The sequence below is a fragment of the Corella eumyota genome, chromosome 7, assembly GCF_963082875.1.
Source record: "Corella eumyota chromosome 7, kaCorEumy4.1, whole genome shotgun sequence".
Taxonomy (NCBI): Eukaryota; Metazoa; Chordata; class Ascidiacea; order Phlebobranchia; family Corellidae; genus Corella; species Corella eumyota.
In genome coordinates, this window is record NC_137496.1 from 2,082,502 (window position 1) to 2,108,037 (window position 25,536).

Consider the following 25,536-nt stretch of genomic DNA (forward strand, 5'->3'; position numbering starts at 1 on the left):
ATTTCACTTAGCGTGATGTGATATCTAAGATTAAACTACTAAAATTTATAGATAATAATAGTTTAGAATTTTGGAAAAACAATCTTTTCCATTACATTTTAACAAATGCTATAAAATTTGTATTTTGTGTAAATTTAAATAATTTTAAAAAAGAGGATAAATAAAATTATTTTTTGATGGTATTTTTCACGTTGTTTACATTTTTTCCCGGGAAATTTTACCCAGGTTCTTATGAATTAAAATAAGTTTTTTAAAACTTTAAACTTTTGTAAGCTAATAAACTAGATGAAAGAGAAAGCTATGGAATCAAAAGTTCATGATGATGTAAGGGCAAGATTAGAATTGGCAAAACTTAGCGTCGGAGAGCTATTACAACCCGTTCAAACTTTAAAATTTAGCGAAGATTCATCTGATCAAGAATATATGTTAATTGAACTTGACGACGAAGTTTTAAAACATATTCAGGATGGAAACAGGTGTAGTTGAACCTAGCAATAATTTGGCGTTGCCTATGTATAATACATTTACCATTAAAGTAATTTTAAACGCCTTTTGGTTTATATATTGATTTTCTTGCTTATTTTTTTGTTGTTTTACAGCCTTGTAATTCGGGGTAGTGATGATGATTCAGCAGTTATATGTACTGATGATGCAACTTTTGACATCAAAAAAGTAGTTACCTCAAACACAAATATACTTATTCCAAATTGCAAAGTAAATAAAGATGATATGAATGAATTCACCCCAGAACAAATAAGTGGAGAACAAAAATTAACAGTCTCACACAAAGAAGTAGAAACTTTAATTTTTTTTATGCGAATGTGAAGTTGAAATAGAAAAAATTAACATAAAATTTGTTTCAGACAACATTTAATGTTTTTATCTTTAATTGTGCATTTATGATACATTTTAACATTGGATTTAATTTTACAGGCAATTGCATGGACTTTTGATTATTGTGAACTAAAAAGAATAAATCCCGATACAAATCGAATAAAAACTTTGTTACTACAATCAGAATACAAAGGGCCAAAATTTGAGGATGAAATTAACAGACAAGACATGGTAGGGACATTTATTGAATTATTATAAATCTTATTTTAACATTTTTTACATGAAATTTTAATTTTTCATACTTATTTATTTAGTTTACATTATCAAAGTTATTGGATGTTGTGCAAGCAAGTGAAGTTGAAATAATGAACTATCTTGGCAAATCAAATATATGTTGTATTGAAGGTAAAATCAGATTAAAATTAAATCCAACTAAATAATAAAACACTTGAAATTTCTAAGTCATTTAATCTTTGTTTATTATTTAAAAGGTTACTGGAGGTTGCTTGATTTCGGATATGTGGTTGAATGTATGGGAGAAATATTCCAGTTAGTTGATTCTGAATCATGGAGTTGCGAAAATATTCCTGTCAAGGAAATGTGTGTAAAAATTAATGATCAAGGAGAAATAGTGCCAGGGTAAGTAAAACAATAATTTTGTTTGTTTGTTTGAGTAACTTTATAATAGCATACTATGAGAACATGTGTAGGAATAAATGCCTAAGGTATACTATAAACCATCATTTATATACAGTACTAGTGTTGTCTTAAATTCAAATTACTTTTTTGCAGATTTATAGTAAAACATCTTCTTAAATATTATGGTTATCCTTTACCGCTAAGTGATGATAAGACAGAGTATTGGAAACTAGATGAAAAGAAGGTGAGTTATTATAAATATCTGTTAACTTGTATATATTCTAATAATTGATATTTATTTATTTAATAGGTTTGCCAATTTTTTGCGGAAATGCTTTTGCGAGATGTGGGAAAATTTAACTATTTTGAATTTGTGGAAGTATTGAAGGGAAGTATGCCAGAAGGAATGGAATTTAAAGAAGATTATTTAAAAGTAAATTTTTAAAACTAATTTGTGTATCTGTCCTATTTTATAAATTATAATCTTTTATACTAATCAGGTCATTCTTTTTAGGGTCATTCTTTAGTTGATGAGAATGCAAGACCTCCAACAATATCCCTGTTTTGTGTTGGAGATCTTCCCTTGGAGTTTGATGCAATGTTTGATGAATTATTTGCTCGGAAGGAAAAATGGACATATGAAGAAATAGTGCCTTACATTGAGTAAACGTTTCTTGAAGACTTGTTACAATGCCAAAATTTTTATCTTATCATATATATATTATTTATCATAGATGATTGTTGAGCTTTATTGTAAAAATGTTTTAATTTTTACAGAGACAAATGCTTAAAAGGACAAACTGCAGCTGCTATTCTGACAAGATATGCTCGGACTTCAACTTATGCCTCTAAAGGACAAAGACTTTTCAGCACTAGAAAATCACTAAGATAATAAAAACTTCAACAGTTAAACCAGTTTTTCGATTATGTTTTTTTGTTTTGTGTATTATATTATTAATAAATGTTATTAAAAGACATTGTCTGTTGTGCTTATTTTATTACTGTATTTCCCAAAGTCTATTATTTTATTATTGACTTCTTAATAAAAAGGGTTAGTTGTTCTAGAAGAGGGTAAGCGTTAGGGTTTTTTGTATCTGAAACTGCACGAGTTGAAATTAAAATAAAATAAAGTTAATTTAAAACATATATTTTTGGAATTTAAGTTTTTGTTACAAACGAGGATAATTAAAAATTTAAATTTGTTTTTTCTGATGTGGGAAATCACCTACTTTTAAATCCCCTAAATTTAAGGAATGTAAAAATTTAGGCAAGGTTTGTTTCCTATTTAAACTGTTTAAAAAGAACTTTTCATGGATGATTTAAGTCGCCAAATCGACGAAATTGAAGCTCTATCTTCTATATACGAAAAAGAATGGAGAACAATTGATGAATCTACCAGAACGTACAAAGTTTCGATCGCCAGCGAATGTGAAAATTTTGTCATAGTACTTGAACTAAATTTACCGGTTACTTATCCCTCCGAAATGCCCCCTAACTACATTATAATTGCTCCCTGGTTACGTGATATAAAAGCAAGGGATCAATTACGTTTAGATTTAGACGAAATCTATTTAGAAAACAAAGGAGAAGATATTATATTTCTGTGGATAGAAAAAATTAAGGAATTTTTAAATGATATGTCAACAAAATCTAAAAACTCAAAGAAAATATTTGATCAAAATTTATCTGTTATTAATACAGTAAAAGAAACTTTACATATTAATGTACCTGAAATTATTCATGGTTTACCTTTTACTGATAGGAAAAGTACTTTTCAAGCTCATCTATCCAAAATAACCAAAGTTAGTGAAGTCAAATTGGTTCTTAGTGAATTATTAAAGAATCGGAAAATTGAAAATGCAACCCACAATATTATGGCATACAGGTAACAAGTTCTTGTGTTTTATATATATTAAAAAACAAGGCCAATTATATTGTAAAGTTTATTGTAAAAATATTGTAAAGTTTTTTTTGTTTAGCATTGTTTGTAATAATATAAGCAATGTAATATTAAGTAATTTATTTATAAGCATATATCATCACTGTATTAACTTAGAAAAACCTTATATTTTTGATTTATTTACTCTTTTGAAATTTATTTTAGAATATCTGGACAAGGATCTATTTCCTCTTCCCCAGTGATTCTCCAAGATTGTGATGATGATGGGGAGTCTGCTGCTGGAGGAAGGATGTTGCATCTCCTTCAGATCCTGGATGTTAGTAATGTGATGGTGGTTGTAAGTCGCTGGTACGGAGGAATCCAACTTGGTCCTGATAGATTTAAACATATTAATAACATGACTCGTGATATTTTATTAAATAATGGTTTTGTTAAAGAGAAAAAAAAGAATAAATAAAATTTAACAATCCCTAACTATTTTGTGTATGTAACATATATGCGTTGATGTTATCCTATCTTGTATGTGAAATAGCTCTAGAAGTTAATTGCGTTGTTATTTACATGTGTTTCATTCACTTGTATAGGTAAAGGAGTTAGAGCTAACTAGTGCTTTTTAACCGCAAGATGGTGTTTCAGAGCATTTAATTTTTAATTTTATTTTTTCACGTTTTTTTGCTCGCAAGATGATGGACTTAAGTGAAAGTTGTTTTTAAAAAAATTTTTAGTAATTTTAGACGTTTTTCAAGCGTATTTAACGGTGCTAGTGAAAATTAAGTTTTAACACGTTGAGGATAAAATATTTAATACCAGCTTTAACACCAACTCTTAAATCTTGGATGACGTCACAAAAGTTCATTTAAGCGTGTAGTTACCTTTTAACACATGTTAACGTTTTTTAATTGCATTTTTCTAAGTATTGTGCTGTTCTGTGTATATTTGTACGTTATTGAACTTAACAAGGTGGTAAAATTTATTACTGTGTTCTTTGTTAAAAGGCAAATGCCCAGATTTATTTGCTGTTTGGTAAGAAAGCTTCAATTTGCTGAAAAAACGTTCACCAGTTTATAAAAACAAAACGTCTTGAATGCAATAGTTTTTTGAAACAAGACAGAAAAGATGCCAATTGAACTCAAGGAAAAGTTGTCCTTGTTTTTTAAAGACTTGTTCACAGTGGACAAAGTTGAAGACATGAAATACCACAAACCCGTTTGCCGAGAATGTGAGATTATCGGAGCTGGTTTTATGTTTACAATTCCTTTTTATATGTGGCAGTTAGTTAGAACTGGTCGACTAGGCATAGTGTCCGGTAGAGTCATAGGGGCATTGACTTTTTGCGCAGGAATGAGCTTGTTAGTGCATCCAGATGAAAAAAATTACAAACAATTTAAAGAGAAACAATTGGCAAATAAGGGCAACGAACTTTGGATTCAAAAGAGGGTGCTTCACCCTGGTAAAAGTAAAGAAGAGTGAAATATTATACTCATTAATATTTTTGTTTTTTTTAAAATGCTAATTACATGTGTCTAGCATATATTCTCTTTTGTCTTTATAATGAATTTATTTTTAATCTTTTTTAAAAATTATCCTTTATTGTTTTTGTTGTAGGTATTTTTTTAAATTGAATTAAAAATAATAGGCAAAATGAACCCAAATTTTGAAAGGTTGACAATGAAAAGTAATTTTGCAGTTACTAAAAAATGGGAGCCCTTTTACACTGGTGGTCGTATTTCCCAGTCAAAGAATGGTGAATACTTATTCTGTCTGTGTTTTGGAAACATAAAAATCTTAAACATTGAGACTGGTTTAGTAGAAAAAACAATTTCAGCAGAAGGAGATGATATCACATGTTTTGTTGCAAGTTACGATGACAAAACAATCGTTACTGCAACAGCGTCTTTGCTTTTAAAACAATGGGAATGGCAGGATGAGGTCAAATGTATCAGGACCTGGAAAGCGATTCATGTGTCATCTATTACATCCATGGCATTTGATTTAACTTCAACGTTAGTTGCAACAGGAGGTAGTGATGGTACTATTAAAATTTGGGATCTAGTGCGACAATATTGTACTCACAACTTAAAAGGCTCAGCTGGTGTTGTTACTACTATTGCATTCCATTCTAACTCACTTTACTTGTTCTCTTCGGCAAGTGATTATAACATAAGAATGTGGGATTTGACTGCAAGTAAATGCATCAAGATTATGGAGAGCCATGTCAGTTCTATCACAACTTTGTTGTTCTCAGGAAAAACTTTAGTCAGTGGAGGTCGTGATAGTGTGGTCTGCCTATGGAACTTGCCAAAAAATCTAAATAACGCACCAAGTAAACCTTCTAAGGTTATCCCTGTTTATGAAAGTGTTGAAGATATTTTGATAATAGACAGTGAAAAACTTCCAAGTTGTGTTGTTAAAAGTGATAATAAAGTAGAAAATGAATTCTATTTTATAACTGCTGGAAGTAAAGGAGTACTTCGAATATGGAACAGTAATACTTGTAAATGTGTGTATGGGAACAACAGTGCTGAAAATATTGAAAACATTAAAGGTGATGCCAATGTTTTTTACAGAATAATGCTGCTCTCTTGGAACAACACAGCTGCTGTTGTAACTGCAGATCATAATATCGATATTGTTTCGCTCGATGATATGAAAGTGCAGAAAAATTTAGTCGGGTATAACGATGAAATTATTGATATCAAAATGGCAGGTAAGGAAAATGAGTTAATGGTTGTGGTTACTAATAGTCCTCACATTAAAGTTTTTGACATCAACACTGCCGCATGTCAGCTTGTAAAAGGTCACACAGATATTGTTTTATCTGTTGATGTGTTTCATAACAAGACACATTTTGCAAGTAGCTCTAAGGACGGAACTGTACGGCTATGGAAAATTGGAAGCTGTTTGCAAGAAATAACTTGTGTAAGTGTTGGGCATGGCCACACAAAGGCTGTTTCATCTTTAGCAGCTTGCAAGCAGAAAATGAACTTTTTGGTGACTGGTAGTGAAGACTATACCATGAAAATCTGGCAAATTAAAAACACAAAGCAAGAGAAAAGTCTTAAAGTGTTGCACACAGAACTGGCTCACTCTAAAGCTATAACTGCAGTGTGTGTAGCTCCAAATAATAGACTGATTGCTACTGGGTCTCAGGATAAGTTGGCGAAACTGTGGGATGATACTGGGGTAAACTTGGGTACTTTTCGCGGACATAAACGAGGGGTATCATCTCTGCAATTTAGCCCCATGGATCAAGTTTTGGGAACTTCATCAGCAGATGGGTCGATTCGACTGTGGAGTATATCTGACTTTACAAATATTAAAACTTTTGAAGGTCATGATTGTTCTGTTCTTAAGATGATATTTGTTGTTAAAGGAACTCAATTTATGTCAACAGGCACTGATGGTCTTCTGAAATTGTGGACTATTAAAAATTCTGAGTGTGTAAAGACACTGGATGCTCATGAAGACAAAATATGGGCTCTTTGCTCTGCTTCTGAGAATGATGACCTCATTATAACTGGATCTTCAGATTCAAATATCCTGATGTGGAAGGATGTTACGGAGACTGAAAAAGAAGAAGAGTATGCCAAGATCGAGGAAGCTCAACTTAACTACCAGAAACTACAAAACTTGTTGCATGAAAAGAAATACAAGAAAGCGCTTATGATGGCTATTAGGTTGGAACAACCATTTACTGCATTAAAGGTGATCAAAGAAATTGTGTGTTTGGAAACTGGGACCGAAATAATGGAAGAAGTAGTTAAATCATTAAGCTTACCACAGAAGCAAGCTGTGCTTAACTTTATTACAATGTGGAACACTAACTCTAAAAACTGTCATGCTGCACAAATTATGTTAAAAATGATTCTAGCTTCAACTACCCCTAGTGATTTAAAATCGTTTAGTAATATTAGGTCTTTAATTGAATCTATCTTACCTTATACAACAAGGCATTATCAGAGAATGTCTAAAGTTGCTCAACAAGCAACTTTCCTTGATTATACTTGGCAAATTATGAAGTTTGATGCAAAAATTGATGATTTGTAAAATTGATAAAAATATTGTGTAAAATAATTAAATTTAACCTGAATAATTTAAAAAAAAGTTGTTTAACTAAGAAATCATGAGTTAAAATCCTATTTACATAACTGTATTTGTTTCATCAACATGTTCATATGAACTAACTAATTCACATCTGGTAACACCCTTTTTCTTTTTAGATTAAAGTTTAATTTAAACAAATTCAGATATAATGGATTTTGTATCAGAACCAGACTTCTTTGTTGCCTATAAAGCAATATCCAACAAACTAAAAAAGTAAGTACAGGTTTTTTCTTGTAAAATGCTATTTATATTAAAGTTTGAGATTTAATTAAATATAATTTATTTTAGGAGATTTTTGAAGAAACCAAATGTAGCTGAAGCTTACACTGATTATGGATATTTGGTGAATGATTTAAAAATGAAAGGTGCTCATGCTTATGCTGGGTTTTGTTGCTTGGCAATGGCCAGATGTGAGCAAAGTATGTCAAACACGCCGGGTGAAATTAACTCAACTATCGAGGCTGCTCGACAATTCCTGCAAGCTGACAAGGAGCTGGAATATCTAAGTTGTCCCAACGTTCACGAGCATTTAAACTGCGCAAAATTCTATTACGACTACGCAATTAAGGTATGGAAGTTTTTTAGGTTGCGTTTATGCATTAATGAATATAATATTTTTCTTTTATTTTAGTTAAAATATAGATTTTATTTTGGTTATGTTTTTATACAGCTTTACATATCAAGAGACACTCCAATATTAGCAGCTGGGCTTTGCTTCGAAATTGCAACCTATCTAGAGGTATTTGTATCACAATTTTTTTTTTAAGTTTTTATTTTTTTACCGTTATTATTCTATTTTAGATGTTGAAAGAATATAGCCAGTGCTTGGTTCTGTACCAGCGAGCTGCTGAGTTATATTTCCACATGCCATTACAAGTTGCTACTGCTCAGAAGAAAGTTGTTGAAATAAAAATAAATATAAGTAAGATTTATTTTTTATTTTGAAGTAAATTGTAAGATTATATGATCAGTTGAATTAATGTTTTTTCTTGTTGAAAGATGACCATTATGGGGCTTTAAAAACTTGTGAAGAAACGATGGATTTGTTGGTGGAAAAAGCTGCGTATAAAGATGATGGAAAAACTTTGTTTGGTATTCAGTTTCTGGTTCTAAAAATTAAATTTTATTTTAAAGATTTTAAAACTAAAATAACTTTTGTGTTAGGACCTTTCGCTGAATCTCATTGTGAGTTTGAGATCCTCGCTGTTCTTCTTCTTCTCTTCATTAATCCTCATCCTTTAAAGATGGAGAAATCTCACTCTGAGATTTTGAAAAGAATCCAGTGGATGGATGAGGAGGAAGAAAAGTCATCTGGATTAAATAACCAGATGAATGAGGATCTTTTTTATTTACTTCAATCCTTAGTGGTAAAAAAAAGATTTAAAAAGTTGTACGAAATGTTTTTTGTGATTTCAAATTAAATGTAAAATCTTTTCACCCAGATTTCAAGTTCTTCAAAAAACATAAAAGCAATCAAGTATTTACAAGAACAATTAAGGTAATATGTCACCTTTTAGTTAAATAATTTGACCCAACTGTAACTTATCAAGTTTAAAGAAATTTTGATTTATATTTAGACCCCATTTTAATGCACTCCAGAACACCTTGTTATTTTCTGTTATTGAGCAATTTCAACATCCCAACGGATTGGGATTTTAAATCACTTTTTACAATTTTTGTCTTGTTTAAATAACCAAGTGAAAAAGTGTTCTAAAAATATAAATTAGGTATTGATGTATTTTTTACCCCTTAACTTTAGTGCAATATTGTTTTGTTTATTTTTTGTATTTAGTTGGTTAATAAAGCATTATATTAGAAAATGTATTAGGTATAAACTAAATTTTCAAGAGCATGTTTTTGATAAATTTCGCTAGATGATGCTGTCGAGTCTCATAAATACTTATCGTTAGTAATACGATTGGGCATTGTTAAACAATGAAAGGTAAACTAACTTTTTTACTAAAATTTAAGGAATGACAATATCTATAAATTTAAATAAGTTGGTTTATTTTAACTTATGTAAACATTGAACGAAGGTCGTTAGTCTGTTGCAGCCCCAATGACATTTTCTATCATGATCTAAGAAGTCTAGACTGCAATCTTCTAGGAAAGACGATCTAATTCACACGCTTTGCATGTACTTAACATCAAATGCAATATATCACTAAACAATGTGTCATTTGACATACCCCAGTTATCTCATGTAGTTTTATCATTAGAGGGATTAGTACCGCGTTGAAAAGCTGAGTAAATGCTGCTAAGTGCAAACTCGTTTTTGATTTGTTGCCATCTTTCAAAAAAGCTTGCTTTCTGATGGAAAGTGAAATTTATTTTCGTTTAAAACTTAATGCAATTTAGAAGTATAACAATATTGATCGTAACCTTGGAAAATTAAATTTATGCAAACCTTTAAAACACCTTGACTTTTATAAAAAATCAATATCCTGGAAAGCGATTTTATTTCTGATATCTTGAACGCTCTTATTCATGACGTCACTTTTTCTTGCGATTTTAAATCCCAATAAACTTTTTACATGGGCTGAGATCTGACTAAGTTAGAAGTTATGTTGTTTTCGAATAACTTGTTCTGGCATTGACTTGTTATTGCCCATTTCGAACATCATCGTTCGATTAGCAACAACGCTAAGACAGGCGCGCCTAAAGTGACGTCATCAGTTTGAAATACACAAAGGCTTTATTTGTAGCAATAAACAGGCTAGCTAACTTTCTCATTTTAGCATACGTAATTTCCAATCCCTGTAAGTTATAAATGTCTTATAGCTACAGTTGTTTCATGTTTAAATAAAAGCTGTTTTGAGTTAGGTTTAATACACGCGCCTTTTCTTTACAGATCATGTAGCTACCATGAGTACTTCATTGTGTAGACAGAATGTTATGAGACAATCTGGAATTTACAAAAAGGGAGTTAGTTGTTTTATAACTTCGAAGTTAACCCGGTTGTTTAAATAGAGTGTTTATAATATGGGTATTTTAAATGTGATTTTAATCTATTGGCATACAACTTAAACATTAGCGGCATCTTAAAGCATGCAGCAGCTATGTTAAGGGTAGTATTGCAAAATATAGCGGAATATATGTAATTTGTTAAATGATCGTTTTATAATAAATATTAAGTACCAAAATTTTCAATAAGGAGAAAAATATCATTTTAAACCACCTGGATTTTGACATTTAAGGTTTAACTTTTATTTTGGGCGTTACTACATGTTATCTCATCGAGACAATATACTCGCCTCTTTTTTACGAGTCAACAAACATGTTGGGCCTTGCATAATCGTAGTACGTAACTTAAAGCCTTACGTTCCATGATGAATTACAGGGACACAATTAAGTTGTGTTTAGGTACAATTTAAAGTGTATTGTATTGGAACAATACGTAAACAAATATTATGTTTGATTATTGTAAGACTTTACATTAGCTGTTTAATTTTGCTAAGCAAATACTGAATAAAGGTAAATATTTGTATTAAGGATTAAGTACTTTGTGTAAGATATAAGAATAAGTTGAATTTGCTAGAATTTTGCTGTTTTTCTATATACACCTCAAAGATATAAAAATGTGAGAAAAAATGGGATAGATTTATAGAAGGCAATTTTAATGACTTTTTAATCCCAGATAAATTACATTCTCAGCGAGGTTTTTTGTTTGCTTGTTAGATCTAAACGTGGGAGTCACACTGAGAGAAAGATTTCAAAACTTTTTAAAAAGTTTTTGATGTTTATTTTGAAGTTATATCAAAAGTGCAGTCCAGATATGTAATTTTCAATTCCAAATAAAGCAAATAACAAACAAATTTACTTATTATTAATAAAATGATTCAATACGGGTATACGTTTTAAAATTATTTTTAAAGCATTACACTTTAACTTTTACCTACAAAAATAACAAAAAATCTACAGAGCATAGTTAACTTCTATTTGCAGTAAGCCCCGGTAAGTTTAGCGTATTCGTGGTTTTGAGAAGCCTTTTAGTCGATATAGTGTGCAACCACTTTTCTTTATAACGAGGTAGTCTACAGATTGTTAAAAGATATAAGCCAGGTTCAAAAAAATGAGGAGAATTATCGTTTAATTTTAGCTTTTTTGGTAATTAAATTACTTGTTAGTTTGGCAAGCCCAAGCGTTTATTACGGTAAACCACTTCAGGTTATTATAGGCTTAGAAGTGAACTATCGATCGATGATTTGTTGATTGTATAAACATTTCAAGACCCCAACTATATCAAAATTTTTATCTCAAGAATAGATAATGAAAACAAATTTTAAAAAACACTATTTTATTGATGCTTAAAAAAAATTATAGGTCTTTGTAAATAAAATTTTATTTTTAGGTTTTTTTATAATGTTTATCTGCAATAATTGCATCGTTTTGTATTTCTTATTTGTTGGAATATTATCAAGTCATTTCGCCAAAGGTATTTGATTTTTTTATTTATATTTAAAGTTAATTATACGGGTCGAGATTTGAAGGTTAAAAAGGGTTAAGTGTTCTCAACAAACGAGTCAAGTAACAAAATCAACAAACATTAATTCTTAATGGCGTTAAAGTTTGCAACCCCGTCGATCTAAATTCTTGCTTCAATATCTCAGGCGCCTTCCCTTTTAGCCGCTTTTGTTCTGAATTTTATAAAAGTTTTTCTAATTTTTTTATTTGAACGTGGTTTACGTTTGTTTAAGGTAAATATTTTTTACAATTATTTAAGTGGTGGATTGTAGACATTACGTTATGAGCCAAGATTATATCGATTTGTGGGTGTCGCTATGGTGATTAAAATACCATCTGAGTTATGACGCAGAATAATCTTGAATTTTAAATGTTTTTTTAATTATACCACTTATATTTACGTCATCATAATCTTGTAATTATAAGTGTATATCCAGGATGCATATCTTAATATTTTAATAATTGCAATTTGTCTTGTATAAGATCCGTTGTAATATTTTATAGCGTCTAAAGCCTTTAATATTTCGTCTTAATTTTTTTTGTGGTTTTTGGTACTCAATCAAATTTTAAAACTAATTTTTCTATTAAATTTTCGTCAAATGGTTTATTGTCAAAACCAAAGCATTTATATCATATTTAACTTATTTACAGCATTTACGTCATAATTACATCCTATTTGACTTTATATTTGTGATTTTTTATAGATTTATTTCATTTAAAATCATAATTTTACAGTAATTTCTTTTTGTTAGGTCGAAGAGATACTTGCAGTGAATTTTCCTGCGATTACGGAGCAACTTGTAAACCTGATAAGTCCGGGCATTTATCATGTGTTTGCCCAAACCTACCTTGTAATGATGGCCTAATACACATGCCACTTTGTGGAAGTGATGGCTTTACGTACAGTAACGCATGTGAACTACGACTACATATTTGTAAAACCCAAAAATGGGTCGAAGTGACGAGTTTAGGAAAATGTGGTAAGAAATCATTAAGTTGACGGGCTTTAAAATATAAATAATTCAGGCTAAATAAGCTGGGTTTAAAAGAAATGGTTTTAAAAGTTAAATAGCGAAAATAAAATCAATAAACATTATTTTTGTAAATTGAGATGATAGTTCTTTTGTTATTTGATATTAAACAGATACGAATTGTTAAATTATAGCTTACACACTATATATTCTGTTTTGGTTCAAAACATCGATGGTAAATGCTAATTTTGTTGGCGAAACATTTTATACAATGTAGCGGGTTAATGTGTTCACGTAGTTTGTATGATAATTGGTAGTAAATTAAATCAGGACACATGTTTGACTTCCTATACTTATGAATTAACTTTTTACTTGTGAATTTACCATGGCATGTTAAATATCAAATTTCTGTAAACATATTTCAACAAACCACAAACATATAACTTCAATATATAAAAGAATTCAAGCTATCTCATAGACAAGGCTCATGATTCGCTCAAGATTAAACTTATATACTTTCATATCCCAACACACTACATATAACCTTGACCTAATATCTGTTACTTGTTTTGAATTAAGGAGTACAAACTTGCAAGTCAAAATGGGAATGCATCCACGGCGGAGACTGCATCCGCGGGGAATGTGTTTGCGTTCGTTGCCGTCCTGTATTAGAACGAAGGATATACTACGCGGGCACACAGGAGCACCTTAACAACCGTGGTGCTCTAAGAAGAACCGCAGTATGTGGAACCGATGGTGTGACGTATGAATCAGAGTGTCATCTTCGGTATCATGCTTGTGTAGGAAAAACTTCAATCGCAATGACTAAGCGTGGTGTTTGCAGACAGGAACGTAAGTTTTGAATCAGTCAAGGTTTGGTTATCTTAAACTAATAAAGTTCTATCTGATATGAGCGTTATACTTGCACATTTTTGAAGTGATTATATTTGCCCTTTTATTAAAAATAAGATTATTGATGGAAGATAACGATTAATATTGGTTTAGATGGTAATTGATTATCTTACGTATACACACTTATTTTACTTTTATTAATAATCTGTTTACGGTAAGCATTATAGGCTACACACAACAAAATACTTGATCATTTTTAATAAAAAATGTCTGTAATCTTACTGAACCAAAACGCGGTAACGTTCATTGAAATGTCAGGCTGTCAAGTCTTTTAATATATGTACATGAATTATTCCATCAAATCAATGATAAGAAAAACAAACAACTTTATTTACCCCGTTACAAGTTACCGGTCTAGACCAATGCGGTAGGTAAGGTACAAGCCTAGTACACACACCTGTTTTAGAAGTTATGTCGACTCAATTTCAAAATATCTGTCAAAACTGAACTTTTAGATGCATACGTTTGTTTGTGTATATCTTTATATGGGCACAAGTTAACGTAAATCTGATATATTCACGTAAGCCCGTAGTTCAAATTGAAAAACCACATCATAGGTTTGGTTGATTTAGAATTAGTCACGCCAACTTAAAATATTTCACGAAGTAAAAAGATGCAATGTTGCTATATAACTATCAACCCAAAATTTCACAAACTATTGATAGGCAAAATATAAGAATTAAACCAGTCTGGATATAAGTAAAATAACCAAACTTTTGTCAAAGACTTCGTGTTTGCCTTTGTCGTAAAATCTCATTCAAACCGGATATGAAAGTCTCATCAATGATCAAACTGATCTAATGGCCGTAAAGTTGATTGCCTTTATTTTTTGTTTCTTGACATTTTCTGAACAAAATAATATGTTTACCCAACTTGCTTTAACAGCTGTTCTATTACACAGCTTAAGTGCGTCAAAGCGACAAATGTTCTTTGAATTTTTCTCGGCAACTTAACATTTTTAAACAAAATATTAAAATATTTACCTTTTGTTGACAAGAAAATGTAAATATTGAACTTTGCTACTTTAAATATTATTAAACATATTTTAACAATGCTCTTCTTGTGTATTTGTATAGGTCGCTCAGTATACCGTTCCAAAAGCGCTTTGCCTTCAACAGACATTATAGAATATCAACCAATCCCTTCGCCACGTAGTCTTGTGGATTCTCGGTTTATTAGTAACTGCTCACTTGTTAAATTTGATCACTGTGTATCGAAATCATATTATCGGATTAAATATATGGGTACATACAAGATGCAGCCGAATATGAATCATGTTTATAAACTTATCAAATACGGGTAAGATGATTCACTAAACATAATGATTATTTCGTCATTTTATTCAATAAAAAATAGTTTTAATTTCATGAATATATCACCAACAAGTATATTAACTTAAATTCAGAAATTTAGGCTTGTGTTTAAAATGCCATAAAAAATTCCGTGCGGTTTATTTTATAAATAAAGTTTTTCTTTATAGAACTGCATCCACATACTCCTACAACAACTCTCCTGTTCGATCCGACATTTATCTTCATCGATTCTCTTTAAGTCGTCCGAACTCCACTGGAGGCTGGATCGTGGGATCAGATACAACGAGTCCTAGAGGTTGGATCGGAGTAGCGGATGCTGCGGTTGTTCCGGAGGAGATTGAAGACACTTGGAGGATAGCAAAACTTGGGAAAAAACCGCTGTGGGTTTTGGAGCCAAGTCTGAAAATAAAATGTGCGGAAAAAAGAACGGAAAGTATTAAAAGTGGTCAGTTTATTACTTACGTTTATTTTAATATAGATTACTTGTGATTGATTTGATCAAATTATCCTTTATTCTTTAGCTATTGGGAAAATTTTTGCTTGTTACCTATTGGTAATTAAAAACATTTTACGTAATGTTTAGTCCTTTTTTTTCTAACGACTTTACTTTATGTTGACAATGTAGATAACTAATTCTTATTCTAAAAAGAAATTTTTATTACAGTGTGTTCGGATGCGTTTACGTACAAAGGAATTTACGAGCCAAACAGATTGCCTGTGCTACCAATAACACCAATCTATGCTCTAAAAGTAACTGAAGTTTACAGAAGAAAAAACAAGAAGAAAAAAGCAAAGCGAATATTATTTGGTAAGCTAATACAAAGTATCGATTAAAAAAATGTAACAAAAAATTATGTATTTAGATTTTGCAATTTGTTAAAGTATTGTTTTGTAAAGTACAGCAAAATGTTTCTTCCAAATAAACAATGTTCTTTTTAATTCAGTTGAGATAGAAACAAATATGAAACTGAAGAGATTTCGATCTTATATTCTAAAGATAGCGAACGAGAGAGAAGCATGCGGCTTACCGAGACTAATGGGCACAAAGGTAAAACGAACCAACAGAATATTTATAGCTCGAGTGCTTGTTTATTGGATTATGAATCAAGTTTAATACGCGGTGTTGATTTCCCATGGCAGTTGTAACCTTGTGACCTTTTCACACCGCACCATACAAGCCTAAGAGAAAGCGTGTCAAGGGCTTGTAAAAAAAAACTGTTTCAAATCGATGTTCAAGGCTCGCTTTATTATTTCCTTAATTGCTTTATTTTGAATGACTTTTCTTGTCTTAAAATGTGGTTATAACTGTCAAAGGCAAAGTGTTTTTGAAGTAAAATGTGGCATACTTGGATCGAAATTCTAATGTTCTAGGCACTTTGAAAATGCCAATTGGAATTTCCCAATTTATTGGGTGGCTTTTTGAAAGGTTATTGTCATTACATCATTTTTTGGACTTGATTTTAACATTTACCTAGAAATGTTAATGATTTCATTATCATGTTGGGTATTGTCCAATACATTTCCTGAGATGATTCTTATTTAAGTCCAAGATGAAACATTTTTCTATATTACTTTAAGTTAATAGGGTTATAAATTATTGTAAAATGTGTGTTTAAGTAAGTAGTGCTTGCACTATCCGCAAACGCAGGGTTCAAGTGTGAGAAGTGTGACATGGTGAAACTTTAGCCCAAAACTTTTTTTCCTTTAATACAATGTCCTGACCGGCATACCACACTAATGGTTTTATTATATTAACTTTATTATTTTGTGCAGTCTATCAAGAAACACGATGTGAAATGTGATGGCGCTGTCGTTACGAACACGAATATCATGAAAAAAATGATGAAGGTGAAAATTAAATTTCTAGCCCCACCTTACGGCTGTATTTCGTTCAGGTAACGTCAGAAATATTTTATATGAAACTCACCCATTTAAATTTAATTTGATTTTAAATATAAACTAAATTCTTTTTTTAGTGCAAGTGTTTTATCGGCTAGAGGCCGTCATTATTCGGACGATACTCTTGTAAAAACGACATGCCCTAGTGTATTATAATTTTACTAAAGAGTTCAAAATATTGGTCACAAGATGCTGCTGCCGAGCACGCGAAATATGTTACAAGGTATCGAAATGGTTCATAGACTTTTCAAAACTTGAAAACGAAAAAGAAATTTGCTTAAAAAGCTTTAAACATACTTAAATTTGTTGTAATGCTTTATATGCTGCTTTTCACAACAATAAATCAACTTAGTTTTATTATAAGCGCTGTAAACTACCACGTGCAATGTAATTAAAATTTTAATTCAATATTTCTTTTATTATAAAACAAGTGTTTATATATATTGTTATGTGTATGATGTTCATTGTATTCTTCAACAAAGTTTTTTTGTGTCTATAGTCGGTAAAAGCGACGTTTATCTGTACTTTAGTTCATTTTTGTTGTCTCTGGGTGTAATGTCTTTCAGCTAGATCACTCTCTAGATATTTGACCGATTTGTAAAGGCAAAGAAAATGGCATTCATCATACAACATTTTGTCAATAATATAATTTTATTAAAAACGAGAAAATTTACCACGGTGTGGTTTAACATTTATTGTTTGACATTTTATCCTTAACTGACAATATATATTTGCAAGTGAATTTAAGTACAATGTATTGTAAGTGAATGCTGAGACATTTGTGCTGAATTAACCAAATAAATGAAAGATTTGCAAATAATTTTGCAAACGTAAACCAATTGCGAAATCGACTTAGACAATGCAAACATTATTAATAAGCTTATCTGCATTGGATTTTTAATTACAAATACCAATATGCTCTATATATTAACAATACTGTTCCGCACAAAATTAAGAACTTATTTATGAGAATGCAAAGATCAGTGGCTTCATATTACGAAATTCCGCTTGAATTGGCAACTCTTTATTTCCTGGTAGGCCTTAGTATGCGAAACAAATCATCAAGTCAACCAGTAGTTTAAACTCAGGCAATTTTCTTCGCTTATGTAAACAAAGCGCGAAATGCGATACACTTGTTAAGGCTTCCCTTAGTTCTAAGGCTGGTCACGTGACCCAAAACTACGTTGCGTGTAGTATGGATTTGCTGGAAACTAATAAGTAATTGATCGCTACATTTTTGTAAGGATTTTTCTCGTCTGCATACAGTATACAGTAGGGTTGTGTGGTTGTTACGAATGCTTGTATGTCTGTGGTTGTTAAGCCTAATTTGCAGCATTTTAAAGTTAAAATGTCAAACTTAAGTACAGAATTTTTATGAATCAGTTCTCAGATATAGATTGGAAGTTTTCGGTTAAAATAAAGTAAGCTATAATCACATCCGTTTTCTGTCTATTGTATACCCCGAAGTACGTTATTAATTGGGTTTCGCATATAACCATTTTGACTATAACGTAGGCGTATGGAAAAGTTACGCCTCATTGCAAATTGTAAAAGCAAGGGTACGTGGTTAATTATGTTAAGTTATATGTGTGTATTGTAGTCTGTATTATGGGTATTTTCACATAACTGCGATAAGTTGTTTTGATATATTGGTATACAGTTCACCAAAAGTTAGTTGCGTTGGTGGTTTGTTTACTATTTAACACTACAAGAGTGTAAACTTTTTTATAAATTACGTTATGTTAAGATGGATTATGTATTATACCTCGTGGATAACTAAAGTCTATCAATATACAAATAAAGTTCCCGTTTACTTATGCTTTCATATTTAGGTCATCTTGTAATATTCTCTTGTGAATAAACAGAAATCCTTAAAGGGCATGGGTAGATGTAAAACACAAAAGTATGTTTCAGTTAGAGAAGAAATGCTACTAGTTACTTCACAGTTGTTTAAAGGAGAAATGTGAGATTGTGTTTGGTAAGATGATTGAATATAAAATTGATAATTTTTGAATGTTTCTGTTAGGATATTGATTGTTACAGAAGACTTAATTGAGCTCTCGGATAGCAGATTTGGTATTACATAAAATCAATTTTACTGCTAATATTGTAATAAATAATAGTCTGGATTTAAAAAAAAAATCTTTCATTTCGAATTTTTTTAGGTTGTGTTGAAATATATTCTCTTTGTGTTTGGGCATTTGTTTATATTAGTATTGGCGCGAGGCAGGCTACTGTGCGTAAGCAATCGACCGTATTAAAGACATAAAGCTGAGATTAAAACCTACTAATTTACGCCTTAGTCAAAACGAGTAAATATGTTTTCGAAAATTTGTTCTAACTCCTCATTTAGTATAATGTTAGTGGTCATCATAGCCTATAATTAGCCTGAGAAAATAGGTCATATAGGTTAGGTTAATTTAGCTTCAGAGCAATACCATATTGCGTTAGCTCGAAATTCAAAACGGGAAACTGTTTGTTCCTTGAATTTGTGAAACCCCTAACAGCTAAATAGGTTATTTTTGACATTTTTGTAGTTTGGATTTTAAATAGTGGTGTAAATTTAAACTTAATTGAAATTTCCTACTTTTAATTCTATTTTTAACTACTTAAGTTACCGTGAACGACAACGAATTTGGAGAATATTTATAATTAGTTGTTTTTAACTATCTAATTAATCAATTTTATAAATTACAAATTTTAATAAATTTTTGTACTTTTAACCCGTTTATGACATAAAATTAAAAAAAAAATAATTGCTTACATTTATTAGTTCAAAATTTCCAATAAGCGTGGGTTTTGTTATAAGTCGTTTTATTTAAAATATTTGTGTTTAAGCATGACTGCAGTTAGTTGTTTAAAATGTAAACTTTGTTAATTAAAAAAGCTCAGTGAGCCTGTTAATATTTCAAGTGGATAAACATAATTACAAGTAATACCACTTGTAAAAGCATATGCGTGACTATCAGGATATATAACTGTGTCAACATAACGCCTTGACTTGTTTTTTTGATTAACTTTCAGATCATAATAATTAACCTAATCAGTTAAGTTTTACATGCTACACTTTAACTATTATTTGGATTAATTAAAAATAGTAACACAGTCCCTTATGTCTTAAAAGTTTGTTTAATTTAGGCAGAAATCAATATCCAATTTGTTTTTCTATTTAGGGTAAGATTCTGCTAGAATACTGGCTTGCGGTTGTTGTTTTTTAATTTGGTGTAGTCAGGATTTACTACTATTTCCAGATTACGTATTTCTATAGAAAAATTTGACTTGTTGTTTGACTTTAGCGGTTAATAATTTCTTCTACATAAAGTGACATTAATTATTGATGTATAAATATTAAGACATTTGTCGGGAGCGAGTTATTAAATAAGCAGGAGCGAATTATAATTTTACGGTTTCTCGAAAATCGGGATCGTAAATTTGTGTTTTAAATTATATTCTGGTTAGAGTTATAGTCTAATAAATCTTAATAACGTGTACTAAAAAACCCTAATTTAATAAACCCCGTGTTAAGTTTCCGCGTATTTATTCATACGGAAATTTTCAAGTTCAATCCAATTAGAAGTTTAGGAATATAATTTTCCATTTTGCTAGAGTACAGAACGTGATTACCCGGTAATGGACGACTAAATTCAGGAATGTTACAGCTTAAATTTAAACATTATTATCTGCTTAAAAGTGGGCAATTTTACGTGATATCGTAAGCCTGTATAAGCTTACCGTGCGTCGTGGTTTTATTGTATTTACGTAGAGGATTTATAATAGAATCCATTGATATAAAAGTTAGTGCAAGTTTGAGCCGAGACTGATAACATCACTTGAGTAGTTTAAAGGTCAGCTAAAAATGCTGTTATTTTGGAGGTCTGACATAATTACTTAAACATGTTTGTGGGACGTGTTAATATTTATAACTATAACGTAATTGATCGCTAACAGACTTGACAAATCACGGAACCACTTTTATTTTTAACTTAATGTTGACAAATTAGTGACGTCATCGGATGTAAAATTTTCGACTTTTGCTTAAGTCAATAGATTGATTTTCAGCTGCAAATTACCGTAATTGGATAATAGCCTGATTGCTTACACTAGCAAAAATTAAAGTTAAAATAAATATAACCTGCTAGCAACCCCCTTTACATTTTTGTAAGTTTCAAAATTTTTTTCCTGCTTTAAAAAATCAAAAACTAATTTAAAATATTCGGTAACGGCGCCTATATGCTTGTAAATGAGGAGAAAAAAAAATTATTTTGATGGATAGCTCTCGGAAATGTTTAGTAAAAAATAAACACACAACTAAAAGGTGATGTCATGCACTTCAGTGTAATGGTTCACCAAGACAAAATACATAAACAAATTACTTTCATTGACTGGTTATAGTTAAAAGAAAACAAACTAAAATACTTAATAGTGGCTCGAAATAAAAACTCAATTAAGTATAACATAAATTTAAACAGTTATAGCATTTATTTCACTAAAATTTACTAGAAATTTTAAAGCTGTAATTGTTATACTTTGAAAATTTTTTTGTGTATTAAGTTTATGCGTAAACCATCCGGTTTTAGTCAATCCTTTATGCTCGCCATAAAATGCTCTTGATGTCGAGTGCCTTTTGTTAAAGACGCAACAACTTGTTGAGCGAATAAGAATAACAAAAATCGGTAGCCACATTTATCAATAGTCGGTATGGTACGTTGAACTTAAAAAAAATCTCGCTCCCAAAGCTTTGAATTATATTAAATACTAGAGATTTTGAGATTTGATTAAAAATTGTTATACATAACGTTTAATAAATAGTTTCCAAGGGCTATAATTTTTATATGTATTTTGTAGCTTTTATTGAGATTAATAATTCTATATTTTTGTTATGATAAAATATGTAACTAATCGGCTTACATGAAAATGCTTCAAAGGACAGTTTAAGTAAGATTCTGTTAAATTGTGAGCACAAAAAATCTTTGAATAGATTGTCTTTGTAGTCATAAGACAAGATAAATCACAGGATGTTACACTTTATTTTCGTTGAGGAAGCAATGTTGTAAGACAATAATCTAGTTAAATTGACTAAAGGTTTTTTCCCATCTAAAACTGTGGTTAATGGTGAGTTGCGTTCTTAGAAAGTAGACATGATTTGTTGTTATCGATAAAATGTTAACATAATTTAATGCTATCACTTGTTTGTATCTAACATTAAATATCAAACCACATAGTTGGTCTTGTAGGGCGGGTGTCTTAGTTTAGGCCTGTATTTAATCGTTAAGATTATGTAATGTATTTAAAAAGGCCTTACGGCTATGATTGGACTTTGTAAGTTGAAATTCCGCGTACTTTTTAATTAACCTAGCTGAAATATCCAAACATTTTAAATCGCTTAAAAATGGCGCTACAAAATTTTAGGCAATTATAATCAAATACAAAAAGTTCAGATTTCTATAGAACACACCAATGTATGGATTGATTATAGTTTGAATTATTGAAGTGTGTATTTAGCTGCAATAATGCGACAGCAAGCTATAAGACCTACCTAAGCACATAGGGAATTAGGTAATGGAAATATCTTGTCTAAACGACAAATCAGAAGGCTAGACGGGGATATCAAAAATAGAAAATGCCTTTTGATCTATGCAAAACGACGTGTCCGTTCGTTAATATAATTTTGTGAGAATAAGGTTATGGAAGGTTGATATCAAATCAATAATTTATAATTGAAAAGTTTAAGTGAAATATCTAGATTGTTGTGTTTTAGGATTGTACGGGGATTAGCCGACAATGGTGTTGACTCTTACAAGTTACTTATTTTTGTAAATAAAAAACAACCTTTATTACTTTTTAATAAAATTCGTGCACGTACACATAACGTTCTCTGATGTTAGGAATCCTAGATGCCATCTGTGTACATTGTTTTGAAATCAATGATAAAATTAAAATCGTGTCACGGGTACCGTAAAAATTAATTTATCAAAAAATTTTATCAAAATGATTGCGATTTCAAGGGAGAAAGTTTGCTAATTAATAAATTCATATTTTGCGTACGTGGTTTGGGTATGAGTAAACGTTGCATTGCGTTGGGTTATATTTACTTTAATTGCATAGATTTGTTGGTTTGGTGGCGACCCTAACAGCATTTTTGGGTTTCTAAGAATAATATTGGGGATGCAATATGACCCAATTGTGATTTTAGGCTGTCCACATCACATATCATAATACTTTCTGTTTTCTGTACTTTTTTTCGCTTGATCAACATCTTAAAATCTTGTTATTTATTTATTTACGGATCAGATCGAAAGGTTGCCGCGAATTTTAGAAAACATTTTTGTTTAAAAGTCATTTTTTCGGATCTTTGCAAGAGTATAAATTTAAGTGCATTTACGGTTTATCGTAGTTCAAAATTCGTGAACTTTCCGGGTTATTAATAATTTTATTTCTTTGAACAAAATGTTAAAATTTTTGTAAATGTTGACTAGAAAAAACTTTAAAAGAATTCTCAAAAACAAAAAAATTGCAAAATATTTTGAGCTCAAGTTATTGTCCTGTTGTTATATAATGAACTTCACTCTATACCCTGTTACATATAGGAACGTAACATGTTCTGGGAAATAGATTCTAAATACTGTGTGGGTATGAGTATGATAAGAGTTATAATGAAGTGCAGATTGCGCACTGTCACGTATATATCATGTCAAGTAGATAGTCGTGTCTGTAAATATGGAATCCATGAGGTTGGTAATTTTTGTAAATAACTCATTACCGAACCAATAGTTTGTGATTCTTTTTTTTTACGTAAACATGTTTTTTTTGTAGATTTTAGGCAAGTTTTGGCTTAGGTAGAATAGAATTATTTGCGTTAGATTTTTGCCTATTTCTTTTAATATCCCGTTTTAAATATTTATGCGAAAACCCGATAAAGCGCATCAGCTATTTTTAACAAAACTCAAATTGGATCAAAATCAGTAAAACTACTGCCTCTTACGTCACGGTTACGTAGATATTTATTTAAGTGTTAGGATGACGTAGGTATTAATCCACCTTGGGACTAGATAGAATGTTTCTAGTTAAACTTTATGAAACTTGAGACCGAAATTTTGTCAAATTTATTTCATTACGGTTATATAATTTTGGCTCTGGTGCGAAATATGAAATATAAGAGAAAGGACAAAAAGGAAATATTGAACTAGTTGTATGTTGGAGAAAGCTGTAGTTTCAAGTTGAAATAGAATTTAAATTTTATGATTCATAGCGAAACTTTTCAACTCTGGTTACCATAGTAAAAACGAGATTATTGAATATTGAGCAAACCCAATCAAGTATTGATACTAATTAGTACAGTAAGCAATCTAAAGTAAATATAAACTCCGTAGGTGAATTGTGTTTGCACACATTTCTGCATGTGTTAATGTTCACACCGTATTGCTGAATATTTCAACATACCTGAGGGTTCAAAATACGGTGGTTAATCAATTATTTAAGAAAGATAAATTTTAGCCAAAGCAGAAAAAAGTTTTTGCAAAATTAATTGCAAGGAATCTTAATTTATTTACTTGTATTTTAATTCAGTAAAAAGCATATGGGATTTCTAAATAATTTAACATTTAAAGTTTATGTACTCAAGCGTTAATTCCCCAGCCTATGTGCATTAAAATCATTAAAAAGAAAATGGTAATTATAGAAAGCTGCAGTATTTTAAATTTTGTTTTAATAAGCTTCGCCAAGTATGCATACGAGAATGCGCTTATAATTTCCGCAATTTTGAATTCATTTTTTTGCAATTAAGATTTTAAAATTAGAGAAAAAAAAGTGTGATTTTATCCTATAGTTGGGGGAAGTAGCTAAGAATATAAAACACCTGTTATTGACAGAAACCAACCGGTGACGCAGTTAGAATATTTGTTTTCTATTTTAACAAATAAGTAAAAATACAAGGTCTATTTAATGTAGAATTAGGTGACGTATATGTCTCATTTTTACAAAATAAACACATATGTGGTCCAGCTTCTACTAGTACAGTTAATTAACATTCCTATACGTTGCCGACCAAAGGTTGCTGAAGTAGCATTTTTTTAATTAGTTCAAATATTAGTAACTTACTTATTAAAGGGTGAAATTATCGCAGTATTGTTAAAAAATAAGTTAGATGTTATGTTTTCCATATGAAATCGTATACGTGATGTTTTTGCTGAGTATGTTAGCGAACATGTAAAGTGGTTGAAGAGGTTTGGTCAACATATGTTGCAACGAAACTCTTGCAACGTTTGCTTAGCCCTAATCAAAGTTAAGTATTAGTTAGTTCCGTCTTCGACCGTTTTGTATCTCAGTTGGGAATTCATGGTTTTTGTGTTCATTAGAACTAATAGGTAAGTGTTAATGCGATGCGTGTTAATGCAATTAACCTAACATCCTATTGAAGCTATGCAGTATTATTGACGTTTATGTTGTTATGCGTAAGTTCAAAACGTTAATACTAGGACAGTAACTTCCTTTGGCTGTCCAA

At 30.6% G+C, this 25,536-nt stretch overlaps 5 protein-coding genes across 6 annotated transcripts; all 5 read left to right on the forward strand.

The window, feature by feature from the left end:
* The first annotated feature begins 221 nt into the window (after window positions 1-221).
* LOC145759770 (sister chromatid cohesion protein DCC1-like) lies at window positions 222-2,389 on the forward strand. Its single transcript, XM_082573612.1, has 9 exons — window positions 222-476; window positions 600-792; window positions 934-1,065; window positions 1,149-1,239; window positions 1,326-1,473; window positions 1,627-1,717; window positions 1,784-1,906; window positions 1,988-2,136; window positions 2,251-2,389. The coding sequence occupies exons 1-9, from the start codon at window positions 286-288 to the stop codon at window positions 2,363-2,365; spliced, it is 1,233 nt and encodes a 410-aa protein (XP_082429738.1). The 5' UTR covers window positions 222-285; the 3' UTR covers window positions 2,366-2,389.
* A 341-nt stretch (window positions 2,390-2,730) lies between these two features.
* On the forward strand, window positions 2,731-3,830 carry LOC145759605 (protein IMPACT-B-like). Its single transcript, XM_082573452.1, has 2 exons — window positions 2,731-3,358; window positions 3,578-3,830. The coding sequence occupies exons 1-2, from the start codon at window positions 2,784-2,786 to the stop codon at window positions 3,828-3,830; spliced, it is 828 nt and encodes a 275-aa protein (XP_082429578.1). The 5' UTR covers window positions 2,731-2,783.
* Window positions 3,831-4,982: 1,152 nt separating this feature from the next.
* On the forward strand, window positions 4,983-7,430 carry LOC145759181 (transducin beta-like protein 3). Its single transcript, XM_082572946.1, has one exon. The coding sequence runs from the start codon at window positions 5,015-5,017 to the stop codon at window positions 7,418-7,420; it is 2,406 nt and encodes an 801-aa protein (XP_082429072.1). The 5' UTR covers window positions 4,983-5,014; the 3' UTR covers window positions 7,421-7,430.
* A 147-nt stretch (window positions 7,431-7,577) lies between these two features.
* LOC145759184 (40-kDa huntingtin-associated protein-like) lies at window positions 7,578-9,946 on the forward strand. 2 transcript variants are annotated; one of them, XR_014286513.1, is made up of 10 exons: window positions 7,578-7,690; window positions 7,766-8,045; window positions 8,148-8,216; window positions 8,279-8,399; window positions 8,477-8,569; window positions 8,642-8,844; window positions 8,920-8,975; window positions 9,055-9,204; window positions 9,352-9,419; window positions 9,514-9,946. XR_014286513.1 is itself a non-coding variant. In XM_082572948.1 (8 exons), exons 1-8 carry the CDS (start codon window positions 7,626-7,628, stop codon window positions 9,134-9,136), a joined length of 969 nt encoding a protein of 322 aa, XP_082429074.1. In that variant the 5' UTR covers window positions 7,578-7,625; the 3' UTR covers window positions 9,137-9,217. The 2 variants fall into 2 exon arrangements, 1 of the variants encoding a protein (XP_082429074.1); XM_082572948.1 differs by lacking the exons at window positions 9,352-9,419; window positions 9,514-9,946 and having other exon boundaries at window positions 9,055-9,217.
* A 1,887-nt stretch (window positions 9,947-11,833) lies between these two features.
* Window positions 11,834-17,479, forward strand: LOC145759182 (uncharacterized). Its single transcript, XM_082572947.1, has 9 exons — window positions 11,834-11,912; window positions 12,694-12,921; window positions 13,492-13,764; window positions 14,901-15,123; window positions 15,305-15,582; window positions 15,802-15,945; window positions 16,082-16,185; window positions 16,911-17,032; window positions 17,114-17,479. The coding sequence occupies exons 1-9, from the start codon at window positions 11,840-11,842 to the stop codon at window positions 17,190-17,192; spliced, it is 1,524 nt and encodes a 507-aa protein (XP_082429073.1). The 5' UTR covers window positions 11,834-11,839; the 3' UTR covers window positions 17,193-17,479.
* The last annotated feature ends 8,057 nt before the right edge of the window (window positions 17,480-25,536 follow it).